The following is an 18955-nucleotide window of genomic DNA, read 5'->3' on the forward strand; positions in this document are numbered from 1 at the left end:
ATGTACTATTGCCCTGCACTGGTACAACTGGTGCTTTTGCTTCAGAAAGTATACTGTAGTTTATATAAACAAGCTGCTGTGTAGCCATGGAGGCAGCCATTCAAGCACAGGATAAACAGTAGATAACAGATCTGAAGTTGTGAAGAATCCCATTGTATACTACAGAGCTTATCGGTTACCTGCTGTGCATCCTGTGTCTTTTCTCCTTTTTCAGCTTTGAATGGCTGCCCCCATGGCTACACAGCAGCTTGTTTATATAAATTATAGTAGTGTTTCTTAAGCAAACACAGTAGTTTTACCAGTGCATTATATTTTCATTAGTGCAAAACACTCATTTTTTGGTATTACTGTTCCTTTAAGGCAAGCCTTGCATCATCTTAAAGTCTTGTTTGTACACCAAAATGGGGACCTGATGTCCATCCCCATGCACTGGTTACAACATTGAATGGTAAAGAGAGAGAATCTAATAAGTGCTGAATGGAAAGTGAAAGTAATTGCCTGCCCCGCCTCTATGCCTAAGGTATTGAGGAGGGCCAAGTAATATTTGATTGACAGCTGATAGTTTTAAAGAAGTTTACAACTAGGAATGCTTTAATAAAAAAAATAAATTGGATTTCATGTTTAATTTGAAAATGGCTTTTATTATACAGCTTTTTATGTCTGGCTACAGGTCCCCTTTAAGAAGGCTTGAAAAAAACGAATATCAGGGTTCTGTTTTGAAGTTCTGTTAAGTTTTTCAGGGGACCAGTATAAATGCAGGAAAACAAAATCAGAGCATGTAAAATTGAGGTTCACTGTACCTTTTAAATGAGGTGAAGCTGATGTAGTTTAGTAACCAGCACATTAACATATTTGCCATATTTCCTATCATTGCTCCAACGTTGCTCAATATGTTGGATCTTTAAAAATACATAATAATAATAATAATAGAATTGACGTGCTGTGAGCACTCTACTAAAGTAGCGTTAGCACATCAGTTTATTATTGTTTCCACTCTCAAAAATGAAAGATATTTTTGCATGTGTGTGCACACATTCAGCCCTACTGAGCAGTTGAAGCATTTCGATGGCAGCAGTTGGTCATATGAATTGCTCATGAGAAGCAGCACCAAATAACAAGAAAAAATACCAAATGTAATAACCTGAACAGGCGCAAGTCACAGGACCACTTCAAGCAAAACACAACAATGGACTAAGCGGGCTATATTTCAGATATGGAAGCAATAAACATTAGGGATGCACCGAATCCACTATTTTGGATTCGGCCGAATCCCCAAATCCTTCGCGAAAGATTTGGCCGAATACCGAACACTAATTTGCATATGCAAATTAGGGATGGGAAGGGGAAAACGTTTTTTACTTCCTTGTTTTGTAACAAAAAGTCACACGATTTCCCTCCCCGCCCCTAATTTGTATATGCAAATTAGGATTTGGATTCAGTTCGGCTGGGCAGAAGGATTCGGCCAAATCCTGCTGAAAAAGGCTGAATCCTAGCCGAATCGTGAACCGAGTCCTGGATTCGGTGCATCCCTAATAAACATATACGTAAAAATTTACTTTTTCTGAAAAGCACTGAATGAATAGTTGATGATAGTGTCCCTTTTTTTAAAATATTTATTGAGCATGCAAAACATCAAACAAGGGCTCTAATGAACTGCCACCATCAGTAGCCAAATTGATATGAAGCTTATTACACTGCTTGCTTTACATTTCTAAGCAGTTCCTTAGTAAATATACATATATTGTACATATAGGGTTCTCTAAATCCATTAGTGGGCGGTAGACTTAGGTCCATGTTTCACAGTAATATGCCCTGCTCAACATATGCGGGACTATGAACAGAAGTGGAGTGCTGGTTACTGTAACCTTTGTCTTTCTCATGCAACTATAAAGAACACAGCAAATGGCAGAAGTCCAATGGAATCAACATTTTTCTTCAAATATAGCCCATGGAACCACATCTGCCAAAAGGTTTAAAAAAAAAAAAAACCCCAAACACTAATTTGTACGATGAAGAATAATAAACTATTCCAAGGTTAAATTTGTACAAAGAACAATATTATTTCCAGCCGAGTCCTTGTCTAATTATCATTTCAAGCCAAAATGTATTATAATACATTACAAGCACGTTAGGATGCATGCTTAACAGATTTTGCACCTCCTCAAACAGAGGTACTTTATTAAAGACGTGCTGTTCTACGATGCAGAGTGGTCTCCTTCCAATTTGTTAATCTGCTAAAAGATATTCTTGAAATGTTTCAGGCATGATGTTTCCATTATGAACGCATGCTGGCAGCATTCCTACAATTATATACACACGTCCACTTGGTTTTAAAACCACACCTTTATCTTTCAACTTCCTTCCCACTTTCGAAAAGTCTTTGTATGTAACATTCTTTTGCTAAAACATCTTTCTATTCAGGCACTCTCCTCATATTCCAGTGCCTTATTCATACCAATGCATGGTTATGAAGGTAATTTGGACCCTAGCAACCATATTGCTGGAACTATAAACTCGAGAGCTGCCGAGTAAAAAATGAAATAACTCAAAAACCACAAATAATACAAAATAAAAACCAACTGCAATTTGCCTAAGAATATCACTCTCTACATCATGCTAAAAGTAGGGATGCACCGAATCCATCAGGATTCGGCCTTTTGCAGCAGGATTCAGATTCGGCCGAATCCTTCTGCCCAGCTGAATCAAACCCAAATTTGCATATGCAAATTAGGGGCAGGAAGGGAAATCAGGTGACTTTTTGTCACAAAACAAGGAAGTAAAAATGTTTTCCCGTTCCCACCACTAATTTGCATATGCAAATTAAGATTTGGATTTGGTTTGGCATTTGGCCGAATCCTTCCCAAAGGATTTGGGGGTTTGGCTGAATCCAAAAAAGTGGATTCGGTGCATCTCTAACTAAAAGATAATTTAAAGGTGAACAACCCCTTTAAATTCTAGACTAATCTGAGGTTTACTGAAGGGTGGATTCCAGGGATCACAGAAGGCAGCAGGCTGAAGGGAGAATCAGGTGCAGGTCTGGGCTGGATTTGCCAGAGAATTCTGATCTTTCACAAATGCAGCCTTTCTTCCTTCAACTAATCCCACCTTCTCATCCCCTTGATGCCATCACTTCCTTGGGTAGTTGGACTAGCTGCGGGGCTAGTAATATCTAGCAGCTATTCTTTTCCACATTTCTTCTGAATAAGCACAGATGTAAAATTGTCCTTATCTAGGGTTGCTGCCTTTTGGCATCTTGCCAGCAGAGGAGTGGCTTCATGATGTAAGAAGCAAAGCCATGACATCAACATTGCTATAGGAGGGGAATTTCATAAGTAGAACGGGAAGAGGGGAAGTTAAAGATGTGAGTTAGGATGAATCTGCTTATAGCAATGATTCTGTTATTGTTAAGATATTTGGCACTGTCAATCCTGTCTTTGGCTGGTGTATGTGATTGAATATATTTAGCAATAAAAAAATATATATATATAACCACATATATGGAAACATGAAACCTAATCCATTCCAGAACAAGTTTAGTTTTAAAAAAAATGATTGACTTTGGATGAATTTGTAATTATTGAAGAAGATATTAGACCATAAATAATTAACCAGGGAAGGAGAGTTAAATGTGCGGAATAATACAGAATAATCCAATTTTTAAACAGAGGATGTGTGAGTATTTCCAATCAAAATAGATTACCGGTAAGATTGTTTTACTTGGCCCAAACTGGCCATGGTATCAATATATCTCCACAAAAGCTAATAATGCCTGCAATTAGACAAACAAATATATTCAAACTGTGCAAGCAGTTATTTCTTTCTAGGAAGTGGGATATTTTAAAATCTCTGCTAAAATAGCAGCTTTTAAAAATGCTACAGAAAATGTGTTGCATGTTAGCGTACCTTAATCTGTCCCAGACTTCTCCTAACATAAATATATATCATAGGTAAACTGAAAACTTAAATACATGCATCACATGGGTATTCATTATAATACACACGTTTCAGTGAGTCATGTGACAGAAATGACATCAGAAATCGCCGTTTATAAGGATATCATTTACAAGATATTCAAGGGTTTTGTATATGTGGGGACATATAGATAAATACAAGAGTCCTCTGCACTCAACCCATTATCAATATATTTAAGACAGAAACATTTTGTGCATACTGCTACTAAAAAATGCCTTACCTTTTAAACAAAACAGGGATTGTTTGTCCATATATTGCAATATATTTAAGCTGGCCAACTACGTCAAAGTCATTCCATATCTGGCCAGTCCTACTCTCAATTTTCATCTGATTCATTATTCTATTGCTTCATTATACATTTTACAAAGGGACTAATTTTTACCTGCAACTTACTTGCTGCTTTTAAGGTTAAAACTCCCAAACATGGCTGCCCTTTTATTAGACACCAGTGGGATCACCTGACTATAGCTGGGAAGGGTGGGAGCTACAATATGGAGCTGGTCACTGCTCCTGTATAAACTATAACAAACAAGGGAAAGTTGAGTGCAGGGAACCTCTTGTATTTCTCTCTCTCTCTCTCTATAGCAATGGCACACTGAGTGTTTTGTCACCTAAATGTAATCAATCGCCTCTTGCATGGCCGATAAAACGACCAAATATATCCTCGCACAGGTATAGGATACCTTATATGGAGGCCTGTTCAAAACACACCGAATTACAGGAAGGCCATCTCCCATAGGTTTTATTGCAAGCAGATAATTCAAATTTAAAAAAACATTTCCTGTCCCTGTAATAATAAAACAGTACCTTGTACTTGATACCATCTAAACTGAATGAATCCATATTCATATTGATGGCAATACAATTCTAATGGGTTAAATGTAATGGTTAAAGATTTTTAGGAGATAAGGTGTGGAGATTCAAATTACGGAAAAATTAAAAAGTCCAAAGGAACAATTCAGTTGCTATTTTTTTGCCGTCCTCTGGATCAACTAATAGTGATGGGCGAATTTGCGCCGTTTCGCTTCGCCGAAAAATGCGCGAATTTCGCGCGAAATACGCGAAACGGCGGAAAATTCGCGAAACGGCGCCGGCGTCTCGTTTTTGACGCCGGCGCCTGTTTTTCCGACGCCGGCGCCCGTTTTTGGCGCCGGCGACTTTTTTCGGAAAATTTTTTTTTTGACGCCGGCGAATTTTTACCGCAAATTTTCGCGGGCGTTTCGCGAATTTATTCGCTCGGCGCGAATCGCGCAAATTCGCCGCAAATTCGCGCCTGGCGAATAAATTCGCCCATCACTATCAACTAACAGTTAAGGTGGCCATACACACTACAATTATAATCTTTCCCATGACCATTGTTCGTACGAAAGATCTTTTGCTCACCCTATTAACGTTAACAGCGGTTTCGTCAGATATGCAGGTAAAAACAAAAAGAATTCTGTCTAGATTATCTGACAATTCATCAGTTTCATCTATGAAATTTGCCCAATCAAAAATCAGTCCTGCCCGATCGACAAGACGACAGATATCCAAGGCTTTTTACAGATATCGGCCGCCTTGTTTCTCACAACACATGCTCAGATTGTGGTACAAAAGCTCTTTCATATGATAAATATTGGTGCGTGTATGACCTTTAGGCAGGTTTTATCTAGCCAGAAAAGGTTGAACTTGACAGCAGTGTCTTTTTCGAGTAAATATGGGACATTTATGGCAGCTAATACCAGTATGGAATCCATTATCTGGAAACCAGTTATCCAGAAAGATCCAAATTAGGGAGTGAACATTTTCCATAGACTCCATTATAATCAAATAATCCAGTTTTGAAATCTGACATGGGGCTAGACATATTGTCAATTTCCTAGCTGCCCCAAGTCATGTGACTTGTGCTCTGATAAACTTCAATCACTCTTTACTGCTGTACTGCAAGTTAGAGTGATATCACCCCCTCCGTTTTCCCTCCCAGCAGCCAAACAAAAGAACAATGGGAAGGTAACCAGATAGCAGCTCCCTAAAGCTGGCCATAGATGCAAAGATCCGATCGTACGAATCATCGTACGATCAGACTTTCCCATCTCCCGACCCGCCACTAACCATTCAGATCAAAGTCTTACCAGTAAGATTAGTTAAAGAACAGATCAGCAATGTTCTGCCCCTGACAGCAATCGTACGATATCTATGTCCAACCAAAGCTAGTGACAGTCTCCCACTGAAAATCGTATGATCGGCAATACACGCAGAGATATTATCGGCAGCCGACAGAAATTTTCTAACCTGTCCGATCGACCAAACGACCGATCTCCGCCGGACGAAAAATGCCGGGACTCTCCACACACTGTTCGAAAATCGTACGTATCCTCGATTCGTACGATCAGATCTTTGCGTCTATGGCCAGCTTAACACAAGATAACAGCTGCCTGGTACATCTAAGAACAACACTCAATAGTAAAAACCCATGTCCCACTGAGACACATTCAGTTACATTGAGAAGGAAAAACAGCAGCCTGCCAGAAATAATTTCTCTGCTAAAGTGCAGGCACAAGTCACATGACATGGGGCAGCTGGGAAATTGACAAAATGTCTAGCCCCATGTCAGATTTCAAAATTGAATATAAAAAAATCTGTTTGCTCTTTTGAGAAATGGATTACAGTGCAGAATTCTGCTGGAGCAGCACTATTAACTGATTCATTTTGAAAAAAAAAAATTTTTCCCCATGACAGTATCCCTTTAACAAAAAAACCCACTAAGACACATTTATCGGAATCTGTACGGTAAGTTATTTCTTAATAAAGACTTTGCGAATTTAAAGTTAAATGTGTGTTGGTGTTTTTTTTTTTGTGTTACGGGTCTTTTAAAGTATGAAAATCCAAATTACATAAAGATCCATAATCTGGAAAACCCCAGGTCCCAAGCATTCTGTATAACAGGTCCCATACCTGTACTATGTGGCTGATTTATGATAAATTGAACCAGGGAGTCTGGGAAGGTGCCTATTAGTTGGAAATTTTTTGTACTTTCAAAACTATTCTTGTCAGGAAAATTTTAATGAACGGACACATTTATCAATACGGATACTTCATCAGAATTTGTTTGACTGCTTTAAGCAATTCCGCTTCCCTCCACTGGCCACCTTTCCCTCCTTACTAAATAAACAGGCAGTTTTCTAATAACGGAGAGTGGTACAAACAATGAATTCACAGCACACTATTTCACCAATCATTCTGTTTATCAGCAGATAATATTTACTTCGGAAAACAACACATGATTTGTGCAAATGATTCACAATTTTGCAGTGAGTAAAAAATGGTTTGTTTGAGAGTAGGGGAAAATAAATCAATACACGGTCCCCATAGGTTCAGATGTAAAATTCTTTAATCAAGGCTTGTAGATTTGTAATTATGGTATGTCAGCTACATTTAAACAAGAGTGTTAAAAGATTGTTAAAGTTAAACTAACACAATTGCAATGTGAATTGTCTTAGTCTCATTCTAATCTACTGGTGTCACTTTCATTTAATCAGAAGGAAACAATAGGACAGTGTCAGTGCTGTTTTGGCATGCCCCTAGCACTCTTTATTCACTTTAAATTGCAATCCATTATTAGCTCCAAATGAATAGAAAAAGACATATTTAAGGATGCTTTATGCAATTAATGAGTTAGAAGCAAAGAGAACCAAAGCAACAAGAAGCCTTCACTCTTGCTTTAAGTGGAATTCTTTGTTCTTTAAATTTCAAGCATACAGTCAGTGACAGGCATAAAAAACACATTATCTGTTGTGAGCAGGACCAGGCAGATTATGTTATAGAAGAAATAAATGTTTATTTTTAATTGAAGACATCAGGTACAACAATTCTTTACTCGACCTGGCGCCCTGTTGTATATCTGGTAGATACGGCAGAACCTTTTGCACAATCACAAGGAGGTCTCCACATTTTTACTCCATCTGCTCACCCACAGCCAGCAAGCCAACTCTTAAAGGGGTGGCTCACCTTTACAGTAACTTTCAGTATGTTATAGAATGGCTAATTGTAAGCAACTTTTCAATTAGTCTTCATTTTTTAAAGTTTTTGAATTGCCTTCTTCTTCTGCCTCTTTCCAGCTTTCAAATGGGGGTCGCTGACCCCATCTAAAAAAAACAAATTCTCTGTAAGGCTACCCATTTGTTGTTATTGCTTTTTATTACTCAGCTTTCTATTGAGGCCCTCTCCTATACATATTCCAGCCTCTTATTCAAATCAATGCATGGTTAAAATTAAAATTGCCAACTGCAGAGCTGCTTAAAAAAAAAAAAAAAGCTAAACAATTCCAAAAACACAATATAAAACCAATTGCTAATTGTATCTGACTGTCACCCTCTACATCATACTAAAAGTTAATTTAAAGGTGAACCACCCCCTTTACTAGCTAACTATACATTGGGAATAGAAGAGGAACTTGGGAATAATATAACTCCCTTCAAAAAATTTCCCAGCTCCCATATACCATCCCCAAATGGAACCCTTGTTCTCCCCCCAAATAAAAGTAACCAGATTGGATAAAATAATAGTTTCTACAAAAGTTGGTAGTGCTGTGCACTTCTGCAAAGTACAATTTCAGATGCAATTTGCCATTTGTTGTTTAATCATATTCCAATTGTGGACCTGCAAAGATTTACACTTGAGTTGGGGTTGAATTATGCTTGTGCGTTTTTGTGAATCAGTTGCAATTATGCTCAAATGCATAATTTCACAAATTGCTTAAAAAATATGTGCATGTGATTCTTTAGGGCAGGGCCAGACGCAGCGTTTTTACGTTACGTTTTTAAAAAAGCTCTGTTGGTGTAAAAACACATAAACTGCAGTACCACTGAAACGAATGGAAAACGCACTATGGCAATCCTCACAGGGCGCTTGCAAGCTGAAATCCGCCACGGGACGCCAGTATTGGTGTTTTTAAGCAGAAACGCCAATGCGTCAAGAAACTACCAAATCGATAGACTCTATGGGATCTGCAAGTTTGAAACCACAGCATATTTTAAACATGGCGTCCAAATTTTCACGAGATAAATGACGCATATACGTTTTTACGGCCGTTGACATAATAACGTTGTTTATTGACGATCATTCCTGCTCCATTTTGCATGTAAATAGTTTTTCTATTTGTAAATAGCTTTTCTATTTGCAGCGAGCAGAATTATGGGAAACGAGAACGAGAAGTGCATTCCATGTAAATAGTTTTTCTATTTGTAAATAGCTTTTCTATTTCCAGCCAGCGGATTTATGGGAAATGAGAACAATGAGAAGTGCATGTTGGGAAAAGAAACCTACATGCTCAAAACGCATGAAAAGCGCATGTTGACGGTCACATGTGGTTTCAGTGGGGTATTTACGCCAGACGGAGCATTTTTAAAAATGCAACGTAAAAACGCCACGTCTGGCCTTGCCCTAAGGCTCAACCCCATGTCTATTACCTGTAGTAGGAAACCAGCAATTACCACATAAATAGGTGCACAGGGAGGGTGCAATGGCATTTGCTAGAAATACGTAAATATATAAGGAGTGTGTTTAGGCACAAATACCTTTGATGAATTGCATCAGCTGCGTGTACATAAATGAGCCCTCAAGTGTTTTGAGTCCAAGACATTTACTTTGCAACCCCACGAAGATTCTCACCATATTGTCAGATGCAAGCAGCAAAAATAATCTTTAGGGACAGGCCCCCATAACATGTAGAAATGAGTCAGATGATGTAGAACCACTGGGCAAAGATTTTCTTTCCATAAATTTATTTGGACTAGTGAAAAAGTACTTCTGGTGAGGGTGGAACATCCTATCCCTAGAGATATTTTAGGATATCGTTGTTTCAGTAGTGGTGGTTAGGACACATACACATCATTGCAATATATGAATTGCAGATTCTGGTTTTCTGTTGGCTATCAATATAGTGGTTACTCTTCATTTTATAAAAGCCCCAAGCCCAAGCCCCACCCCAGATCCCGCCCATTCCACACAACAGTTAAAAGACGACACAGACATCAGTGCTAAAAAAGATAATCACCCTCACACAAGTTATAAAAAGCTATTGATGGTCAGGGCCCCCTTATAACTATGTTCCAGGATACCCCCTTACAAGTTTTTTTTTTTTTAAAAAATTGGTGGTCAGGGCCCCCTTACAAGTTAAAAAAAAATAATTGGTGACCAGGGCCCCCCCCTATAAGTAAAAAAAAAAAAAAAATTTATGCCAGGGCCGCCCTCACATCTGGTGATGTCCATGAGTTCAAGACTTCAGGCTGTCATTGCCAGCAAAGGGTTTTCAACCAAGTATTAGAAAATGAACATTTTGTTTTCAGTTTTTTTAACTTGTCCAATTACTTTTGAGCCCCTGAAATGAAGTGATTGCATAAAAATTTGAGGAACTAAAGCCTTTTTTTTTTTAACACAATCTTTTTGTTCAACTCACAATTAAAGTTGAAAGTCTGCAGTTCAACTGCATCGGAGTTGTTTCATTTAAAATTCATTGTGGTAATGTACAGAACCAAAATTTTAAAAAAGTTGTAGGTTTATGGACCTACCTGTATGCGGATAGGCAACTCTACATAGCATTTTTTTGAATGCAAAACATATTTTAAAAAATTAAAAGCCACAGTTAAACTAACCATATAAGAACCAATAAAATCACACACAAAAATTATTTTAGGTTGACCCAATTATCCCAACTATCTATGTACTGTAGATAAGTGGATGGGAAAAAAATTAGGGCTGCCACTGTTTGTAATGAAATGCTTGGTGCGGCCACCACTGGGTAGGTCATGTAACTATTGGGGCCACCACTGTGTCTGTCATGAAATGCTTTGGGGGCCACAGTGTGTGTCATGAAATGCTTGGGGGTCACAGGGTGTCTGTCATGAAATGCTTTGGGGGCAACAGTGTGTGTCATGAAATGCTTGGGGGGGGGGGCCACAGTGTGTGTGTCATGAAATGCTTGGGGGCCACAGTGTGTGTGTCATGAAATGCTTGAGGGCCACAGTGTGTGTGTCATGAAATGCTTGAGGGCCACAGTGTGTGTGTCATGAAATGCTTGAGGGCCACAGTGTGTGTGTCATGAAATGCTTGGGGGCCACAGTGTGTGTGTCATGAATTGCTTGAGGGCCACAGTGTGTGTGTCATGAAATGCTTGAGGGCCACAGTGTGTGTGTGTCATGAAATGCTTGGGGGCCACAGTGTGTGTGTCATGAAATGCTTTGGGGCCACAGTGTGTGTGTCATGAAATGCTTGGGGGCCACAGTGTGTGTGTCATGAAATGCTTGAGGGCCACAGTGTGTGTGTCATGAAATGCTTGGGGGCCACAGTGTGTGTGTCATGAAATGCTTGGGGGCCACAGTGTGTGTGTCATGAAATGCTTGGGGGCCACAGTGTGTGTGTCATGAAATGCTTGAGGGCCACAGTGTGTGTGTCATGAAATGCTTGAGGGCCACAGTGCGTGTGTCATGAAATGCTTGGGGGCCACAGTGTGTGTGTCATGAAATGCTTGGGGGCCACAGTGTGTGTGTCATGAAATGCTTGAGGGCCACAGTGTGTGTGTCATGAAATGCTTGGGGGCCACAGTGCGTGTGTCATGAAATGCTTGGGGGCCACACACGGATCAAAAGAGAGAGCTGTGAAGATGTGGAATTCTCTCCCTGAATCAGTGGTACAGGCTGATACATTAGATAGCTTTAAGAAGGGGTTGGATGGTGTTTAGCAAGTGAGGGAATACAGGGTTATGGGAGATAGCTCATAGTACAAGTTGATCCAGGGACTAGTCCGATTAACACTTTGAAGTTGAACTTGATGTACATGTCTTTTTTCAACCTAACTTACTATGTTACTATGTCATGTTGCGAAATACTCAGGGGGCACAATATGTCTGTTGTTCCACTGTGTAAAGAGGGGTAGAGGTGTTTTTTAACATGTGTATGGTATTTTGTGTGGCCACAACTCAAGACATAAAAAAAACTTTTTGCTGCCACACTACTCACTTTTTCAAATGTTGGGCAGTATGTAGTAATCTTACTAGTAATCTTACTGGCATGTCTGGGGTTTAGGTATCTCAGATGCCGCCTGTGACATGTGAAACATACCATTTTCTCATATTCTGGTGGGATTTTTATTAGAAAAACAAAATGCTGCATTCCCTTCCTACAGAGTGTTGCCAGTGTGCAGCTCACATGCATCTCAGTTTGTAAAAAGCCCCACAGTCTCAGTATTTTCTTTGGTCTCCTGCTAGAAAGCGGGAAAGGTGACAGGCCCTACAAATTCACGTAAGAGAACCCTACTGACTGTATAGACTCGATGATAGTTTCCTACCTACTGAGCCTCCCCTGAGGTTACCGCTATTCCATTCAGCTTCCCATCACCCAACTCAACCCCGGGGCGATACCAGGCCTTGTATTTAAAGCACAGCTCAATCTGACAATGTATACATCCTAGGTGAAGTAACTGGCCCTATATGAAGCCACGCCAACCTTATTCAGACAATATACATTCTATATGAGCATATCAGCTCACCATCAGACATCCGGTCTCCCCGCCAATTTACCGTTTTACCACGCCGGTTTTGATCTTCATTTGCCTCAAGCGTGGGTCCGCCATGTTACCGGAGGAGATTGACAGAATGACCAGTGACGTCACTAAACAGGGACAATGAGCGCTGCTGGAAGAAAGCGGCAAACGCGGAGGCGCAGGTAGCCGTTGCCTGGGAGACAAGTCACGTGACAGGGATGAACATTCGTGAAAGGCTGCGTCTGTTTTCTTTTTCCGGCCTCATTGCGCATGCGTGCTTACTTTCTTTTTGTAAACTGGGCTTTTACTAGATATGCAGTAAAAATGCAGAATTCAAGTGATGCAGATTAATACTTTACAAACATGAATCATGGTGTTTTCAATTGTAATGTTAATAGTTGGTAAAAAAAAAATAGCTAGATATTATTTAATATTATGTAATCAGTGGGACTTGTGTACTAGTGACTAAATGCAAGTCTGAAACTGGTAGACATGAATTTTCGTACAGCACCTTGTAGTTTAAAAATGCCTTTATTCACAATTTCATGGCAAACCTGGTCAGCAATGTTTCAGGCCTATATGGGGCCTTTTATCAAGCTTGATAAAAGGCCACATATAGGCCTGAAACGTTGCTGACATGGAAATAATTGGATTCCAATTTATAAGTGGTTTTAAAGAAGTGGGAAAAAAAACAAAAGAGATAAAAATGACAGACCCTGGCCTGTACACTTACTCCCTAAACTCCCCAATTAGACAATGTTACTAATACTATGTGATGATTGTAAAATCAGGGACATGTTCAATAAATGCACTCTCTGAGTGGGCCAATACCTGCATGTGTTTTGGTTTTTTTTAACTTGAAATTAACTTGGATTCACTAATAAAATTTCATAAGCAATTGTGCAATTCATGGCCAATGAACTTTTATATGAAATGAATGCCAATGAGATTTCAAGTGATTTAACACAATTGGTGTTATTAATAATGAATTCCATACGACCTTGATTCATTTAACAAGTAATACATTTTTAAAAACAACAGATGCACTTTAGATTTGAGATAATCCAAGTGCAATATAGCATGTGATATTTATATGTGTTTGGTGTAATATATATTAATTCATTTTTGAATGGTAATTGATGAATTGGGTGATTTCAAATTAATTAATTCAATAAAAGTGAAACAATTGAAGTAAAATTTTGACTGAGAGATACTTTTTTTGTATGGTCTAAATTGAATATGCTTATCTCTCGCACCACCTAGTTATGTGGGTAGCATAAATCTTCAAAGCCCTAGAATGGGTCTTTTCACATTTCACCTGCCTTGGTGTCTGTCCTGTTCACTAACTTTATACTACTGTGCTGCTTTCTCCATTCTTTTTTACCCATGCTACCTCACACAATGGTGAGTATTATATAGTGAATAAAGTGCCCTCTATAAGGGTATTAAGTCACAGAGGAGTTCCATGAACATATAAAAGCACAAGGCCAAAGGCCAAATGCTGTCATAAAAGTCATGAAATTCCAAGATGACATCTAATATCCAATATGAAGCATGCATTGTAACTCACTTCAAATATTAATTGAGTTACTATGCATGCATCATATTGATTATTTGCTTATTACTATTAGCCCATGCACAGTACTCACATGTAGATGGCATATATCCTAAATCAAATATCCTCTTATTTTACAACAGGGGGTACTTTATTTATTATAATACACAAGTTTAAGTGAACCACATGACAGAAATTACATTACTAAGCACCTGTTATAACTGATGACATCACTAAGAACCATTTTTAAGGATATCATTTACAGGATATACATGACTCTTGTGTATTATTTAAATATAATATTATAATCAATGACAAAACTAGAAAAAATGGGGCAAATCAAAATGGAGTAAAGGTCTGAAAATATTTCTGCCACAACTTTGTGCTTATTTCAGACCTGTTAGCAATCCTAGATTTGTCGGATTTACGGACTTACCTACTCAGGGTATAAAATGACTTGATTACGCCAGGGGCGTAACTATAGAGGAAGCAGACCCTGCGGTTGCAGGGGGGCCCAGGAGGGTAGGGGTCCAGTGAGACCCTAATTAATTAGCAATTTTAGTATATCTTGGTAAAACAGGCCAACTTATAAATATTTTGGGGCCCTAAATTGAATTTGCTATGGGGCCCAGTAACAACTATTTACGCCACTGGATTACGCATAACAGGGTGTGTTGCTGACATTGCTGTTATTTTTACCCCATGCATGATAGAATATGGGTGCACAATAAACTCATAAACATTAGGAAAGTGTTGTTTAGTTTAAGGTCACAGTGCTCTATTTTCACAACACAATTTTTACATTTCCCTCAGTTCCTGTTAGTAATGTTATTAACAGACAGGCTTCAGTTCCCTATCAGGTCTTGCTAGCTGCTGTCCCCTGTCCTACAGTGCAGTGAGCTGAGAGCCGTCGGCTCCCCTGCACAGCCTGGGAATTCAGGAAGTGGAAGAGAATGGAGGGATTATTAGGGTTATTGCAGAAATATTCTCTAAATCAGTCTGAAACACTACTTTTTTAAGCACAATTCTTCTATATCTAAATGACTTTAACACACTGGTAGGTTCTTATTTTTTACACAAAATGTCTCCTTTAATTCAGAAGTTTCCAAACTGTTTAGCTGGCCCACATATGAAGCCTGTGTATAGAGAGTCCAGCCTGAAGGACAGTTAGGGTGACATAAAAGCTAAATGCCTATTTACTGTCCTTGATATCCATTAAATTCCAGGCTGAAGGCCCATACCTCCCAAAATTTAGGAAACAGAAAGAGGAACTAAAAGATTTGGCAATTTTTTTTGGCCATGCCCATTTTTGTGGCCACACCCCCTAATTACCATGTTCGTTTTACATAATTTGGCAGGTTATGAAAGTTTGAACACATTTCTGTGGTTTTTATATGTTATTACATTTTTGCAAATGAAGGGGAATTGCCCTTTAAGCTGTGAGTCTTCGTTCTTATCTTATCAAACTGTTACAAAAGTATGTTAAGTATCTCTTCTGGGCTGTCTGCCAAGACCCAATTATGTTAGAAACTTTGTATCTGTTTCTGGCTGTTCAGTGCAGCAGATCAAATAGAAACTCAGGACTTATCAGTACTAATCCGTGACAGTGGGTTGAAACAGGACAGTTGGGAGGAATTCAAATGGGCAGCACTCCGATTAAAAGAAAGCCTTTATTTTTCACATGCAGGGCAACAACGACAGAGCAAAGTTTCGAGCCCACCTGGCTCTTTCTCAAGCAGGACAGTTGGGAGGTATGCCAAATTAGGGGAGATTTGAATCAGTTCTGTCTGATTTGTCTTCTTAGATATTCTTAAAACTATAGCAGGTATAGGTTGACCGATACACCAATTTATACATGTATGCTTGTGTGGATGACCACATTGGACTAAAAATGTCACTGCTAGTGTACAGTGGGCAACACAGCAACACATTCCTTGCCTTTACCATATTATACTTATGCAGCAGAGCAAGGTGCAGACAGGCTTAGGCTTTGAACTGCCTGTGAATCCATTATGAATGCTCCTCGTAATGTACAGCAAAGACAGATCATATTGATCACTTTCACTATACACACTGGGCAGGAACACAAATGTATTACACCAGAGCAGCACAGAAAATCAGCACATCAGAAAACCCCTTTTGACAAATTGTGTTTTCAAACACAAACTTGCTGTTTGCCAAGTCTGTTGTTAGTCTGTTCCTGTTGCCTAACTAAACATTTAAATTCAGTTTGACTGAACACTTATGATTCAGCCAGATCTAAATCCTGCAAATGGTGCTAGGAATCAACAGAAACCTGAACAAAATACTGAATTCGGTGCATGCTTAATAATTTCTCTTTGACTGGATATACAGTAGGTCAGTATTTTGGATATAAAATATGAACAGGGTGTCTAGGCAAAATCCCCTGTTTATCATTCATGTCATTATTGCACATTTACTGTATATTGGTTTATTCGTAAAACATGCCAGCTTGAATTTCTTAAAGGAGAAGCACTTGGGGGTGCCAAATGTTAGGCACCCCCAAGTGATTGTATTGACTTACCTGAAACGCCAGGCCAGTGCTTCTATCAGTAGAACACTGTACCGGCCCGGGGTTATACCAGTGATTACCACAGAGTCTTCCTCTTTCTTTGTGCGGCTGCGCATGTGCAGTAGAACAAAAACCCAAACTTTGACTAAAAAGTAAGCTATTTCATTCAACTGCGCATGCGTCTGACCCCGGGAAATTTGAAGAAAGAAGAAACCAAGAGGATCAGTCTGTGGTGTTTACTGGTATAACCCAGGGCTGGTGCAGTTTTCTGCTGATAGGAGCACTGGCCCGGGGTTTCAGGTAAATCAATACAATCACTGGGGGTGCACCCCCAAGTGCACAAAGCCTTTCCTTCTCCTTTAAGGCAGTCCTTCACCTAAAAACTCTTTTTTGTATAGTAAAAGAAAACCTAATTTGCCCTTAATTTTATTTGTAATGGCAATAACATACAGGGAGATTTGTCACCTGTGTTAACATTTTGCTACCACGGGTGACAAATCTTTCTGAAGTATCTTGCCTTTTACTAACATTGTAATAACCTCAAATAAAATTTCCGGCAAATAAGCCGAATCAGCAATTCATGAAATTTACTTGTGGTGATCACAATGTTAGTGAAGGGCATATTTGGGAGATTTGTCTCCACAGTAGCAAATTTTTAACACAGGCTGTTAAAGGGGTTGTTCACCTTTGAGATAACTTTTAGTATGATGTAGAGAGTGATATTCTGAAATAATTTGCAATTTGTTTTCATTTTTTATTTTTTTGTGTTTTCTGAGTTATTTTGCATTTTATTCAGCAGCTCTTCAATTTGCATCTTAAGCAATCTGGTAACTAGGGTCCAAATTACCCCAAAGAGTCAGTCATAACTATAAAACTATAAGAAATAAATAATGAAAACCAATTGAAAAGTTGCTTAGAATTGATTGTTCTATAACATAATAAAATTTACATTAAAGGTGAACCACCCCTTTAAGATACAGATCCCATAGTAAACTGATAGTGACACAAATGCAGAAGTGTTAATAAAGTTATGTCTTCTTGAAGCAAGAGTAGCATGGTGTCTGTGTGCAGTTTCTCCTCTGTCTAAAAGAAAGCTGCAGGCTCATGTGAGATTGAGCTACTGCTTATCCCATCTCCTAAGCAGAATGTCAACACAGGCAAAATATTTCCCCATGTGCCATTGCCCTTAATGTAATTTGTATTTAAAGTAGTATCTGACTGTTTACATTCTCTGCACTCCTGGCTCTTACTCCTGAAATAATGGTACAGGCCAGCTGAGCAGAAGACCTGGATGATACTTGACTCCTGTTACATTGTTTTAAAGGAGAAGGAAAGTGAAATCACTTGGCAATGGGCGTGCCAAAAGTGCCCAGCACCATTAAGCAATCCTCCTCCTGTTTCAAACTTTAACAAAAAAAGCCCTCCTTTTTACTTTACTCCGCCTACGTTGGCCCCGGGGTATCGAACAAAAATATGAAGCGGAAGAAGGGGCACTCGCTGATTTCAGTGATATCACCTTTCAATCAATTCCATTTTTGCGCCTACACAAGCATCCTGCATTTTTATGTCCCTAGATTATATATTTTTCTCAAATGATGCTGTTTTTCTGCAATCCCATGGTGAATGTAAAATGGTTCTACTAATCATGGTTCAACTGTATTTAAAAGTTGCATAGAAATAAAAAAAAAATGTTGTTTTTGATTGAGGAGTCTTTTAAAAGAATTCAGGATCTCACACATAGGTGAGTGGATAACACCGGCTATATTAGATGATAGCAACGTCTTTAACACAGAGCACCAGCAGGGCCAATTTCCATGAAAACAATTCTTTATTAATATCGTTTAAAACATGGAGATTTTAGGAACGTATCTCAAGATCACACGCTAGACGAGTTTGGTTGCTACCAGCCACTTTCTCAAAAACTATATGGTACTATGGCCCACCTTTAAACTCACATGCATCTCACCCCTAAAAAATATTAACCCTTAACACATTACTCTATAGGACTCCCATAATTTGTCCACACTACTGTAATAAGATATACATCATAGGATGCCAAAAAAAGTGAGCTGGATTATTAACAACAGTGAATATTTAACAATTAAGAAGTGTGTTACATAGAAATATTACATAACACATACAAAAATAAATACAACCATATTATATAAAATGACAGAATTCCACATTTATAAATAGCAAAAGACTTCCCACTCACGATTTAGCCCCCCCATAAGTATCAATGGTCTTAAGTTGATCAATCCAATATGCCTCTTTCTCCAACAATTTCTTCTCCATATCACCTTTTTTTACGTTATATTTTGGATTATCAATAATCTGGAACACGACATTGGCCCTGTTGCTATGCCTCACCCACATAT

General features: G+C 38.8%; 1 protein-coding gene across 1 annotated transcript in view; it reads right to left on the reverse strand.

Moving 5' to 3' along the window:
* The window catches only part of tbca.L (tubulin folding cofactor A L homeolog), a 27515-nt gene extending 14813 nt beyond the window's left edge, over window positions 1-12702 (reverse strand). Inside the window, exon 1 of the mRNA XM_018265446.2 lies at window positions 12527-12702. Within this exon, the coding sequence (XP_018120935.1) occupies window positions 12527-12579 (53 nt within the window). The 5' untranslated portion in view covers window positions 12580-12702. The remainder of the gene's footprint in view (window positions 1-12526) is intronic.
* Between the last annotated feature and the right edge of the window lie 6253 nt (window positions 12703-18955).

Source organism: Xenopus laevis, chromosome 1L (assembly GCF_017654675.1).
Source record: "Xenopus laevis strain J_2021 chromosome 1L, Xenopus_laevis_v10.1, whole genome shotgun sequence".
Classification (NCBI taxonomy): domain Eukaryota; kingdom Metazoa; phylum Chordata; class Amphibia; order Anura; family Pipidae; genus Xenopus; species Xenopus laevis.